At 42.1% G+C, this 12444-nt stretch overlaps 1 protein-coding gene across 2 annotated transcripts in view; it reads right to left on the reverse strand.

Annotated features, from left to right (window-relative positions):
- Positions 1-12444, reverse strand: part of ints1 (integrator complex subunit 1) — a 111925-nt gene that overhangs the window by 72327 nt on the left and 27154 nt on the right. For both annotated transcript variants that reach the window (XM_068055879.1, XM_068055880.1), the window contains exons 14-19: positions 11753-11830; positions 10696-10853; positions 7451-7547; positions 4481-4572; positions 3173-3233; positions 1498-1695 (exon numbers count right to left, since the gene is read on the reverse strand). In XM_068055879.1, coding sequence (XP_067911980.1) covers positions 1498-1695; positions 3173-3233; positions 4481-4572; positions 7451-7547; positions 10696-10853; positions 11753-11830 — 684 coding nt within the window. The remainder of the gene's footprint in view (positions 1-1497; positions 1696-3172; positions 3234-4480; positions 4573-7450; positions 7548-10695; positions 10854-11752; positions 11831-12444) is intronic.

Genomic DNA, 12444 nt, shown 5'->3' on the forward strand with positions numbered 1-12444 from the left:
TACCTACCTTCCCCTTAAATGCATCTATATGCTATTCGCCTCAACTCCACATGGTAGCACTTTCCACATTCTAAATACACTTTGGGTAAAAAAGTTCCACCTGAATTGCTTATTGGATTTATTAGTGACCATCTTATATTTTTTTATATTTCAGATTTCTAGCACATTCAGTATTTTGCCTTTTTGACCTGAAACATTTAAATCAGCTTCACTATCCTGATCTGATCAATGCCAACATTTTCTGTTTCTACTTCACATTTCCCAGCATCCGCAATATTTTGCCCTTTGTATTTTAGCACCCCCCCCTCCCAAAAATTAGAAACAGGTTCTCTATATCTGCCCTACCACACCCCTTCATAATTGAAAAGATCTCTATCAGATCACCCCTCAACCGGAGTCAACAACCCCAGCCTGTTCAGTGTTTCCTGCCAGTTGTGCCCTCTCAGTTTTGGTAGCATTCTTGGAAATCTTTTTTCTGTAGGAAGGCACTTGTCTTCCCATTATGCACCACTGCATGACAGCAATGGGTGAGACTGGGAGCTCGCTGGTGAAGGGAAATTTGATTACATTTAATATTGCAGAAAACAGAGATATTTTGTCGAAGCTTTTTGTCTTGCACTCTTCAGGACAATTTGCAAGAATACGAATGTAAAGGAAAGGAACAAATTTATACTGTATGAGAAGAGTGTTGGTTGGAAAGTGCACTCTGATTAATAGAGACGTTGCCATGAGAATGCACCAGTTTATGGTGACTGACAGTTAACTGCCAAGCTTAGCTTGAAATTTAAACCAGGCAGCTTAACTGATTGGTCAAGGCATTGCCCTGAGGAATGAACCAGCAAATGGCTGTCACTTATTTTGTTTAGCTGAAACAGGCGCAATGTGTGCACATGTTCTTTCTGTCTGCAAAGAACAGGGCCCTGTGCATTAATACATGTAGCTGCCAGTACGTGCAAATGCACCACACTGCGAGCCCGACTGACAATCTTAAATTGGTTGTCAGTGTAATTCATGTCGCACTGTGGATTATTTAGCAAACGTTGTCCAATCGCAGAATCACATCTAATGTTAGACACTGTGTTTTGAGTTTTGCAAGCAGGGGCTGGTTGGGTGGTTAGTTTCAACAAATGCATTGACACAGTTGTCCTCAGCAGTACTGCATTCGTGAGGGGATGAAAAAAAATGACTAGGGGTCCCTATCCTGATTGATATCCAATGTCTTCTACTGGGGGGGGGGGGGGCGCTCTTGTTTGCCTGTCAGGTAAGAACAGAATGAAGTCTGGCTGCGATGCCCCTCAAAATCAAATAGCCTGTAAGCACTCACACAGTCCAGCTAGGTAATGAGGGGCTGTCGATGTCTATGGCACTGTATCCCAGTAAGGGGTAACACCATTAGAAGAATACTGTGAGGTCAAAGGGTGCTGTTTGACTCAAAAGAGTGCACGCACACTCTCACTAAAAGGATGGTCAATGTTGGTACTCCTGCCCGACACTCACTGTGGATCAAGGCTGGTCAGTTGCGACAGCAACAGACTGTTACTCTCAGTGATGGTCTGCTTTGTTGATGCGGCAGCCAAGTGGCTTTCAAAGGCCAAGATCTCCTGCTTCTCTCTCTGCGACATCTGCAGCTCGCGATTGATCATGTCGTTTCGGGTCTCTTCATCGGTGACGGTGCATTGTGGGTAAGAGAAGTTGCTGGAAACAAAAAAAAAAATCAAGAATATTTACATGGTCTTGATCATGATCACATCATCTTGCCCCCGTAACGTTCTTGGTTTCAGAGGCCGAGCAGGTGAGCACCGGTGCTCTAGCGTAGTAGGTTACCTCAGCACAAGTGTGGAATACAGCACCAGCTGCTCAGATTGTTGAAATTTCATAGTTATGTGGAACATATAGCACAGAAAATGCTATGCTATTCAGCCCATGCTGATGTTTATGCTGTGCACAAGCCTCCTCTCACCTCTAGAGAGAGCTGGGGAATAGACAGAAATGCACAGCAGGCCAGTCAGTATCTGTTATAACGCGTCAGGTGTGCACTCACTCTCAGAACAGCAGCTGATGAAGGATACGCAGCTGAAAGATTGCAACCCGCCTTTATCTTTATAGCTGTTGACTGACCTGTTGAATATTCCCAGCATTTTCTTCTTGGTTTTCCAGTTTTTCCTTTTTAATTCATTCGTTTAACCCCCTATCTCCTAAGAACAGCTTTTTGGTCGTGCGATTTCTACCTGTTCTTGTGCAGTTCTTGATCTCTGCAGTATTGAGGGGAGTGGAAGGTACAGAGGAGACTAGACACTTCCTGCAGCAGGGAATTATATCAGGCAAATTCAATTTTGCCACCTACCAAAAGTCATCTGCATTTCTGGTGTGTAAGAGTGAACAGTAAAGAGAGAATCAAACCAACAGTGGGACCAAACATATTGATACGCCTGCTACTTTTATAATTTTTTATTCTACCAACTGAGGGATTTGGAAGCTGACTTGTTCTTATGCCTCTGCCAACGTTACTGAGACTGCGATTATACTGTACTAACAGTCTGAGACTGATGGCTGCAGTTTACATTCACTGTACGACATCTCTGTGCACATGTACTTACAAACACAGTACACACATACCCGAACACATAGCTCTGCTCCCAGATGGTAAATTTTAACAGCACAGACAAAATTGTCTACATTAAAGAAGCTTTACAGTGTACAAAAGGTATTCCAGAGGTACAACACTTTTCAAAATATGCCTCAGCACTGCACTGGAGCTATCCTACATGTGGTGTCTTGCATCACTGCTTTCTCGAGTTACACTGACTGGTGTAACACGGACACATTTGGAAAGCACTTTCCAATGGTATGTGAGCAACAGTTATAACTACACTCATAATAACCCAGGGGAGAGAATTTCAGCTGTGCTCTACATGTATGAAAATCATAAACCTGTTTTTATAAACTCATTTACAGTTTACTTACAAATATTGCACAGAGGAAATCCTCCTCCTGTTACTAGGAGATGAGAGGTGACACGCTGACATGATTTTCCTCTCCATAACCGTCAGTAACAGCTTACTTTGGATTCCTCCTCATAACAGGCTGGCCAACGTCAGGAGCCACATTAGGGCAAGGTGCACATGGACCAACTCACTCCCTATGAATTTTTGATTCTGTTAAAGTCACTCACTTTGTCATCACCATTTCCATCAGCATCTTCAGGGTGGGGTAACCTTCCCATGCAGCCAAACCTGCAGATATCAGAAACATTTTACCACCATTCTCTAAACCATCAAATAAGAAAACTCAGGCATAAATACTTAATTTTTCAAAAAGATTTTAGAACCCCTTATAAGGGTTTATCAACAGCTTGCATTTATATAACACCTCTAATGTAATAAAACATCCCAAAGCATTTCACAGGACCGTTTTCAAACAAAATTTGACAATAAGCTACATAAGGAAATATTAGGACAGGTGACCAAAAGGAGGTATGTTTTAAGGAGTGCCTTAATGGAGGAGAGAAAAGTAGAGGGATTTAGGGATGAAATTCCACAGTTTAGAGCCAAGATAGCTGAAGACACGCCCATCCCACCCGCCACTTGCCTATCTACAACCAATTTACTCCCATCCCTCCACCTGTGCTGTTAACAAGGTGAAAGCATGTGTGACTGAAGTGATGGACTCAGAGTGGGAGAGGCTGGTGAAGCTGCCATTTGCTGAGGCTGCGCCCCAGTGACAAGGGTACCGGACTGCAGAGTGGTCAGCATTAATGGACAGTGATTAGGACTGTCAATTTTTCTTCAATTCACTCCTTGAAAGATGTCCCAACTTCCTCTAAGCAATTGAGATACTATCACTGAGTGACGCATCAATCCTCCCTTCATAAACTTTGCTGTATCCGCACGAATACTGAAACTGTGCAACTCTTGCACCCAGCCCACAATTATTTTCCCTTCCTCTCCCCTCCTATATTGAAAACCATCACTCTCACTTGCGTACAGCCTGGCAATACCTCATCCAAGAAGCTGTTGCTTTGTGCATGGGCCAAGACCATGAGCGGCAGCAAGCTATTTGACCATGGAGGCTGTCACAGCCATGGTGGATTCTTTCCTTTTCTAGCAGGGGTCATCAGCATCCAGGAATGGTGACCTTGGCTGATTTTGCTCCTTCAGAGCTCTGAAACCAATCGCAACACCTCCAACAGCTGCACAGCCAAAGTCTCCCACAGACTGGGAATCAAACCTGGAACCCTTTGATCTGTGCTGATTTAACGTAATACCACAAGGTGCGTTTATTCACATCAAGCAGCTTCTCACGAAAACAGTTTTAATTTGCAAAGTTGAATACGCAGAATGTTAAATAATCTTCCCGAGAAACATTCAAGGCCTTTGCACTTCACTTACATCTACCGGTGTAACACAGACCAGACTGCATGACTTAATAAAGGAGCTGTCCAGTTTTTGCAAAGTAGCAACTACAGTTCCAGGAAACTCACCAATATTTTGCGGGTTAAAGGCATTTACAACCAACAGCAGCAGCCAAGCCTTCCAGTACAAGGAAGAAATAGCCAGAGCGGGGGGCTGGTACCTGGAGGATAAGAAACAAAAAGCCCATTCACATCAAATAGCATGAGAGTGCATTACAGTCTTAAGCAAAATGGGTGCAGTAACGTGGCAAAACTGATATGTATTTTGCTGCATGTTACAAGGGGTATAATTTATACAGATAATAAGGCAGTTATAATGATTGGAGAGTGTGTTCGAAGGTTGAGATGATACACTAAGATATTTGGGTAACCTATAAACATCACCTAAATCTTGACATTACTGCCTTGATGCACTGCATTCTCTGAATTAATATATATACACACACACACACCATGTGTATGTCACATATGTTTGTGTTATGTATTATACAGTATGTATTGTATATAACATATTGCGTATACTATATCCTTTATATGTGCATTATTTCTCATAATATAGCATACATAAATGTATGTATTACATCTGAATATATTTATATAATGTATTGTATACAGGAACATAAGAGCAGGAGTAGGCCGTTCAGCCTGTCGAGCCTGCTCTGCCATTCAATTAGATCATGACTGATCATCTTCTTCAATGCCACTTTCCCTCGCTATCGCCATATTCCTTAATGCCATTAGTATCCAGATATCTATCGATTTTTCTCTTGAACATACTCAATGACTGAACCTCCACAGCCCTCTGAGGTAGAGATTTCCAAAGATTCACCACCTGCTGAGTGAAGAAATTCCTCCTCATCTCAGTCTTAAATGGCCTACCCCTTATTCTGAGACTATGTCCTCTGGTTCCAGACTCACCAGCCAGGGGAAACATCCTAACTACATCCACCCTGTCATGCCCTGTAAGAATATTGAAAGTTTCAATGAGATCACCTTTCAATTTTCGAAACTCTAGAGAATACAGGCCCAGTTTCCTCAATCTCTCCTCATAAGACAATCCCGCCATCCCAGGGATTAGTCTGGTGAACCTCTGTTGCACTCCCTCTATGGCAAGAGAGAGATATACTACATATTGCGCATATATAATGTACATATGCCCTCCAGAGGGGAGGGGAAACACTGCAGGCAAACTGCCAATCCTCCATCTCATCACAGATGTACCTCCAACCTCCTGAATGGAGGTTAAACAGCAGGCAACAATGGGCACAAACCATTCCAACCACCATGAATATAGTACGCAACTGCACCAACATACTGCATCACCAGCACCATCTGATCACTAATCTACTCATAGTAAACAAATTTGCAAATACCAGTGTTGCCCTTTCCACCATGCTCAACCCAAATTTCTCTCCTCCTCTTGACACTGAATTTACAGGGGCAGTTCCTTGGCCATCAGGCCCCTTGCATAAGTGGTCAGTCTACATTTGAGCCCAATCAGTGAGTATTTGTCAGTTGTTGAACTGTGGAGTGCATCACATCAGAGCCCAACTCTGTCCCAAGGCCCACACATGTACTTTTCAGTGCCAATCATCTGATTAGCAACCAGGAGCAGGCCGATTCTTGCTTCCAAGTTGCGTAGGATCACAGAGGACGACAGTACAAAACAACCAGAGGGGAATATAAGGATTTTTTTTTTAGAAACGCAGCGAGTTATGATGATCTGGAATGCACTGCCTGAAAGGGTGGTGGAAGCAGAGTCAATAGCAACTTTCAGGAGGAAGCAGAATCACAGAATTGTTACAGTGCAGAAGGAGGCCATTCAGCCCATCGTGTCCGGACTGGCTCTCTGAAAGAGCAACTCCCTCAGTCCCAATCCCCTGCTTTCTCCCCATACCCTGCAAATTCTTCCTTTTCATATAACTGTCTAATTCCCTTTTGAATGCTTCAATTGAACCCGCCTCCACCACTTTCTCAGGCAGCGCATTCCAGACCTTAACCACTCGCTGCATGAAAAAGTTTTTCCCCATGTCGCTTTTGCTTCTCTTACCAAATACTTTAAACCTGTGCCCTCTTGTTCTCGAACGTTTCATGAGTGGGAACAGTTTCTCTCTGTCCAGACCCCTTATGATTTTGAATATCTCTATCAAATCACCTCTCAGCCTTCTCTTCTCCAAGGAAAACAGTCCTAACTTCTCCAATCTATCTTCATAACTGAAATTCCTCATCCCTGGAACTATTTTCATGAATCGCCTCTGTACTCTCTACGATGCCCTCATGTCTTTCCTCAAGTGCGGCGCCCAGAATTGGACGCAATACTCTAGCTGAGGCCTAAGTAGTGTCTTATACAAGTTCAACATAACTTCCTTGCTCTTGTACTCTATGCCTTTATTAATAAAGCCCAGGATACTGTATGCTTTATTAACTACTCTCTCAACCATTCCTGCCACCTTCAATGACTTATGCACATATGCATCTAGGTCCCTCTGCTCCTGTACCGACTTTAGAATTGTGCCCTTTATTCCATATTGTCTCTCCTTGTTCTTCCTACCAAAATGAATCACCTCACATTTCTCTGCATTGAACTTCATCTGCCACCTGTCGGCCCATAACACAACTTGTCTATGTCCTTTTGAAGTTCTACACTATCCTTCTCACAATTCACAATGCTTCCAAGTTTCGTATCATCTGCAAACTTTGAAATTGTGCCCAGTAGACCAAGGTCTAGGTCAAAAAATATTGCAGGGTTATGCAAAAGAACCGGGGTCTTGAACTAATTGGATAGCTCTTTAAAAGAGCCAGCACAGTCAGGATGGACTGAATGTTCTCCTTCTTTGCTGTATGATCCTACAATATATGACTATATGAACCTGACACTGCCACAGCACAGTTCGACTACATCAGCAATGTCTAATTTTTTTGTTGAAAAGATTTAATATAGTCAGGGTTTATTTCCTCATAACAGCTCTCATCAGATGTATTTTGGAAAGCAACAAAATAAGCTTTAGTCAGGATGGGGTGACTGGACTGTGGACAAACCCTGGCGGCAGCTGAATGTTCTCAGGATGGTGATAGGTGCAAAGATTCAGAACCGCATCGATCAGCTGAATCCTCTCCACGTGAAGAACTTCCAGATCTGAAAGAGAAATAACAAGATAACTAAAGAAATGTCTGACCTTGGTTTTTTAAAAATAAAGTTACGTAGTTCGCAAACAATACAAAAACAAGCGTGGGCAGTTTGGGGGAAGTTTGTCAGAAGGGACCATTCACTGGAACTCTGATGAAATGTTGCACCTGAAATGCTCCTCAGTATCTTCTCCGTTTTGGATCCTGAATGATTTGCCATGCATTTCCATTTTTGGAAAACAAAACCTTACCCAACGTTTGCCGGGGATCCTGGCTGTACTGAGACACATTTATAACCAGAGAGAGCGATATTAGCACAGAGGGTTGTGACTTTATTCATAGGGTTACTATTGCACACAGACTGATGGTCCCACCCTTGGCAGATGAATTTTTCACATATCAGGTCACTGCTGCACACACACAGCTTCGGACACACACAGTGACAACATTGCACGTTACTCCATGTTACTACTGAGTTAAACCAATTGAATTCACAGCCAGATTGAGCAAGACTAAGGCACTAAAGCAAGCATGGACACATCAGGTACTGACAGACATTTACAACTGAAGAGAGAAGTATCAGCACAGAAGGTAGTGCTTTTACTGATATGGTTGCTATTGTGCACAGATTGATGTGTAAAGCAATCATCTGCCAGGAGTGTTATCAGGTCAAATCACATAATACATACTTATTTATAAATATATATTTATTTACAGAGCTTAAATGTTTAGGACAAGTTGCATTAAAGGTGGTTTGTATTCCTTTGAGTTTAATTGGTCGAAGGGTGACCTGTTCAAGGTGTTTAAAATGATAAAGTGATTTGTCATGGTCCTGTAGTTTTTTTTCCAGAATATGCGGTTTGCCTTTAAGGCTTGCAAGGGATCAGTATTGCTTTAAGAGCCGGCAAGCCGTAGGAGTTATAGGAAGGTGCATTTTCGTTGCCTTAGGAACAGTCATTTGGAGACTGCGATTCAAAAGGTGCATTCTCGTAACCATAGATATAACCACTGGGAGTGAGCCCGATGCAATACATTTGTTACAATTCAGTTTTGAACTGGCTTATTAGTGGAAGACAGTTTGTTCTAACAGAACAGACTGACAGTCACAGACAGCTGTGATGAGCACACCTGAAAAAGAGCTCTCAACCATCTGAACTGATGGAAGAGGATTTTAGAAACAAAAACAAGAAATGCTGGATTCACTCAGCAGGTCTGGCAGCATCTGTGGAAAGAGAAGCAGAGTTAATGTTGCGGGTCAGTGACCCTTCTTCGGAACTGACAAATATTAGAAAAGTCACAGATTATAAACAAGTGAGGTGGGGGTTGGGCAAGAGATAACAAAGGAGAAGGTGCAGATTGGACCAGGCCACATAGCTGACCAAAAGGTCACGGAGCAAAGGCAAACAATATGTTAATGGTGTGTTGAAAGACAAAGCATTAGTACAGATTAGGTGTGAATATACTGAATATTGAACATCAGCAAGTGCAAACCTGAAGAAAAACAACCTGAAAAAAACAGTGGGTAAGCAAACTGAACAAACTAAGATGAAATGAAATAAATGCAAAAAAAGATTGTAAAAAATGTAAAAAGGAATGCAAAAAAAAGGAAGAAAAAGGAAGAGGATTTTAGTCTGTTTATTATCTCTCAAAATTCTAAAAAAATGTCGAGCCAAAACAGAGATCTCTGATAAGTTAAATTGAAGAAAGGGAAATTAGACTGTGACAATCTTTTATCCCTCAAAAACGCTAAAGTCAGATTGATTCTATTGAAAGTGTTTGCAAGTCGTTAATTGTTGAAATTCGCTGCAGAAGGAAAGCAACATCCTGTGAGGACTTCGAGCAACATCCTGTGAGGACTTCGAGTAACATTGGACTGTAAATTTGCAAGGACTCTAATTTTTTCTATTTTAAATGTTTATATCTTCATAGTGTGTAAGAATTTAGTTTGTCTAATTAAAGAGTTAATTTGTTGATTTAAAGACTTAAAGATTTAAAATTTGGTTAGCCTTGTTCAGGGGTTATTAGATGGTACAATTTGGCTGGGTCTTTCTTTAATTTGGAAAGATTTAAATGATATGTTAGGCGATCTGTGGAGTGACGGGATTGAATTATCAGTGCGTCTCTCCCACCCCAATCAGAATCGTATATTTTGATTGGGGGCTTTGACAGGAGTGGTTGGTCGTAACAGGTGTTCAAGGTGTTTAAAATGTTAAAGAGATTTGAAAGCGTAGATAGAATTTGTTTCCTCTGGTGGTAGAAGATTCTGATAACCAAGAACAAGTAAAATGGATGAGAAATTAAGATATTTGAGCAGATATTTTAACATACATCTACCTACATGATGCTTGAAATCAGCAATTCCAGTATTTAGTTATTGACTGCTCGAGGTTAGTTAATGAATACAAACAGGTGAATAGTACAGATGCATTTAAGGTGAAGTTGGATATGTGCATGATGGAGAAAGGAATAGAAGGTTGAAAAGGAGTAGGAGGCGGCTTATGTGGAGTATAAACATCAGCACGAACCAGTTGGTTTCTGTGCTGTAAATTCAATGTAATATTCCCCATTAAGATACTGCTGATAGGAGTTATATCCGCAACAGCTGCAAATGGCCCACTGCTCTGCTCCTGCATTGCACATGGGTCCTTTCTATTTTATGCTGTAACACACGTGGCCTTCACACACTGTTGCAGTTTCTAACCTGATCACACCTTGGCAATTAAAAGGAAATTAATTCTTGAGATATAGATGTCACTGGCAAGGTTGACATTATTCGCCCATTCCTAGTTGGCCTCAAGGAGTTGGTGATGGGCAGCATTCCTCTTGAACCACTGCAGTCTGTTTCGTGAAAGTGCTCTCAGTGCTATTAGGTTGGAAGTTCCAGGAATTTGACCCAGTGATGATGAAGGAATGGTGATATATTTCCATGTCGGGATGGGGTGTGACTTGGAGGGGAACTTGAAGGTGGTGGCATTCCCATAGACCTGTTGCCGTTGCCCTTCTAGGTGGTGGAGTTCTTGGGTTTGGGAGGCTCTGCTGAAGAAAGCAACCCTAAAACTAACTGCAGTGTATTCGGGAAGAAAGCTCACCGCCACCTTCGCAACCAAGGACGGGTAATAAATGCTGGCCTCGATCACACATTATGCCAGTCATCTTACCATCAGCCTGCACCGACGCAGCACGTTTCACCAGATGGTCAGCTAGTTCCATGGCATCAGCCGGCCCCAGAGGCAGGTCTCGCGACAGCCCAATAACCAGGATCCGCATCAGAGTGTCCTCCAAGAGCGGCACCTCTGAGCACAGCCGCAGAAAGAAACTGAAAGGAGATGAAGAGAATTAACAGGAATTGTAAATTCATACAGCATAGGAGTCTATTCAGCCCATCATGCTATCCAATTAGTCCCATTCCCACTGCTGTTTCCCCATTATGATACTAATTTTTCCTTTCCAATTATTTATCCAACTCCTTTTTGAAAGTTATTATTGAATCTGCTTCCACTCTTTCAGGCACTGCATTTCATATCATAACTCGCTGCATTAAAAAAATTCTTCTCATTTCCCCTCAAATTTTTTGCCAATTATTTTAAATTGGTGTCCTCTCCTTACTGATCCTTCCACCAGTGGAAACAGTTTCTCCATATCTACTTTGTCAAAACCCCTCAGAATTTAACATCTCTATTAAAACTCCCCTTAATCTTCCCTGCACTAAGGAGAACAATCCCAGTTTCTCCAGTCTCTCCACATAACTGAAGACCCTCCTGGCCAAAAAAAAGTGTTCAAAACCAATATAGCTTTATAAACAAAAAGTTCAGATTCAATTTAACATTGGCTAGCTGCAGTTTATATGATGGGCTATATATAAATGAGCAGGCAGAGTGTTCATTTTCATTATGTTGACGATAACCATTCCTTGTCTGTGAGCATAGATAGTAAACTATTTGACCCCGGTGAGGGGGAGGGCATCAGCAAAGACCTCAATCCTATTCTGGGCACTGGTTGGCTTCCTTTCCCCCTCTCTGACTCAGAGCGCCGAGGCTGCAAATGTACAGCTGCTAAGATTCACTAATGTGGCAGAGATGAAAACAATATCCCTGCCTGCGCAATTAAATGGTAACTAAGTCACAAGTAGATGTTGGAAATGATTCAGCAGCACATTGACAGGGAACCTTGTTTCATATCATGAGAGGAGGCCATAATTGAAAATAATGTGCTTACTTTCTGTCACTTTCTGGAGGCCAGTTATCCCATTTGTAGTATGTCTCTGGCTGTTCAGTGAAGAGTACCTTGTGCAAACTGCAAGGAGGAAGATGGCTAAATTGAAGCTTTGCTTAAAAACAGGCACAGATTAGCATACAGACAATAGCCCACTTAAACTTCCAATAGAAAGACTTGCATTTATACAATGCCTTCCATAATCTCAGGATGTCCCAAAGCACTTTACAGCCAATGAAGTATTTTTGAAGTGTAGTCACTATTGGAAACGCAGCAACCAATTTGCGCACAGCAAACTTCCACAAACAGCAACTAGATGACCAGGTAATCTGTTTTTGTGATGCTGGGGATGAATATTGGCCAGTTTACCGGGGATAACTCCCCCATTCTTCTTCAAAATAGTGACATGGGATCTTTTACATCCACCCGAGCAAGTAGATGGGGCCTCAGTTCAATGTCTCATCTGAAAGACAGCAGCTCTGACAGTGCAACGCTCTCTCGGTACTGCACTGGAGTGTCAGCCTCAATTAGATTCAAACTTGATGCACAAATTACTACGAATATCACTAGGGACACTGTCCCTTTAAAACAATGCATTGTAACATTCCCCCGCAGAATAAGGTGCTGATTGTGAAACTGTTTCTAATACAAGAGTCAAAACTTGAGCCTAGTCCAGCTGAAGCTCTCCATGCCCA

The sequence above is a fragment of the Heterodontus francisci genome, chromosome 24 (genome assembly GCF_036365525.1).
Source record: "Heterodontus francisci isolate sHetFra1 chromosome 24, sHetFra1.hap1, whole genome shotgun sequence".
Classification (NCBI taxonomy): Eukaryota; Metazoa; Chordata; class Chondrichthyes; order Heterodontiformes; family Heterodontidae; genus Heterodontus; species Heterodontus francisci.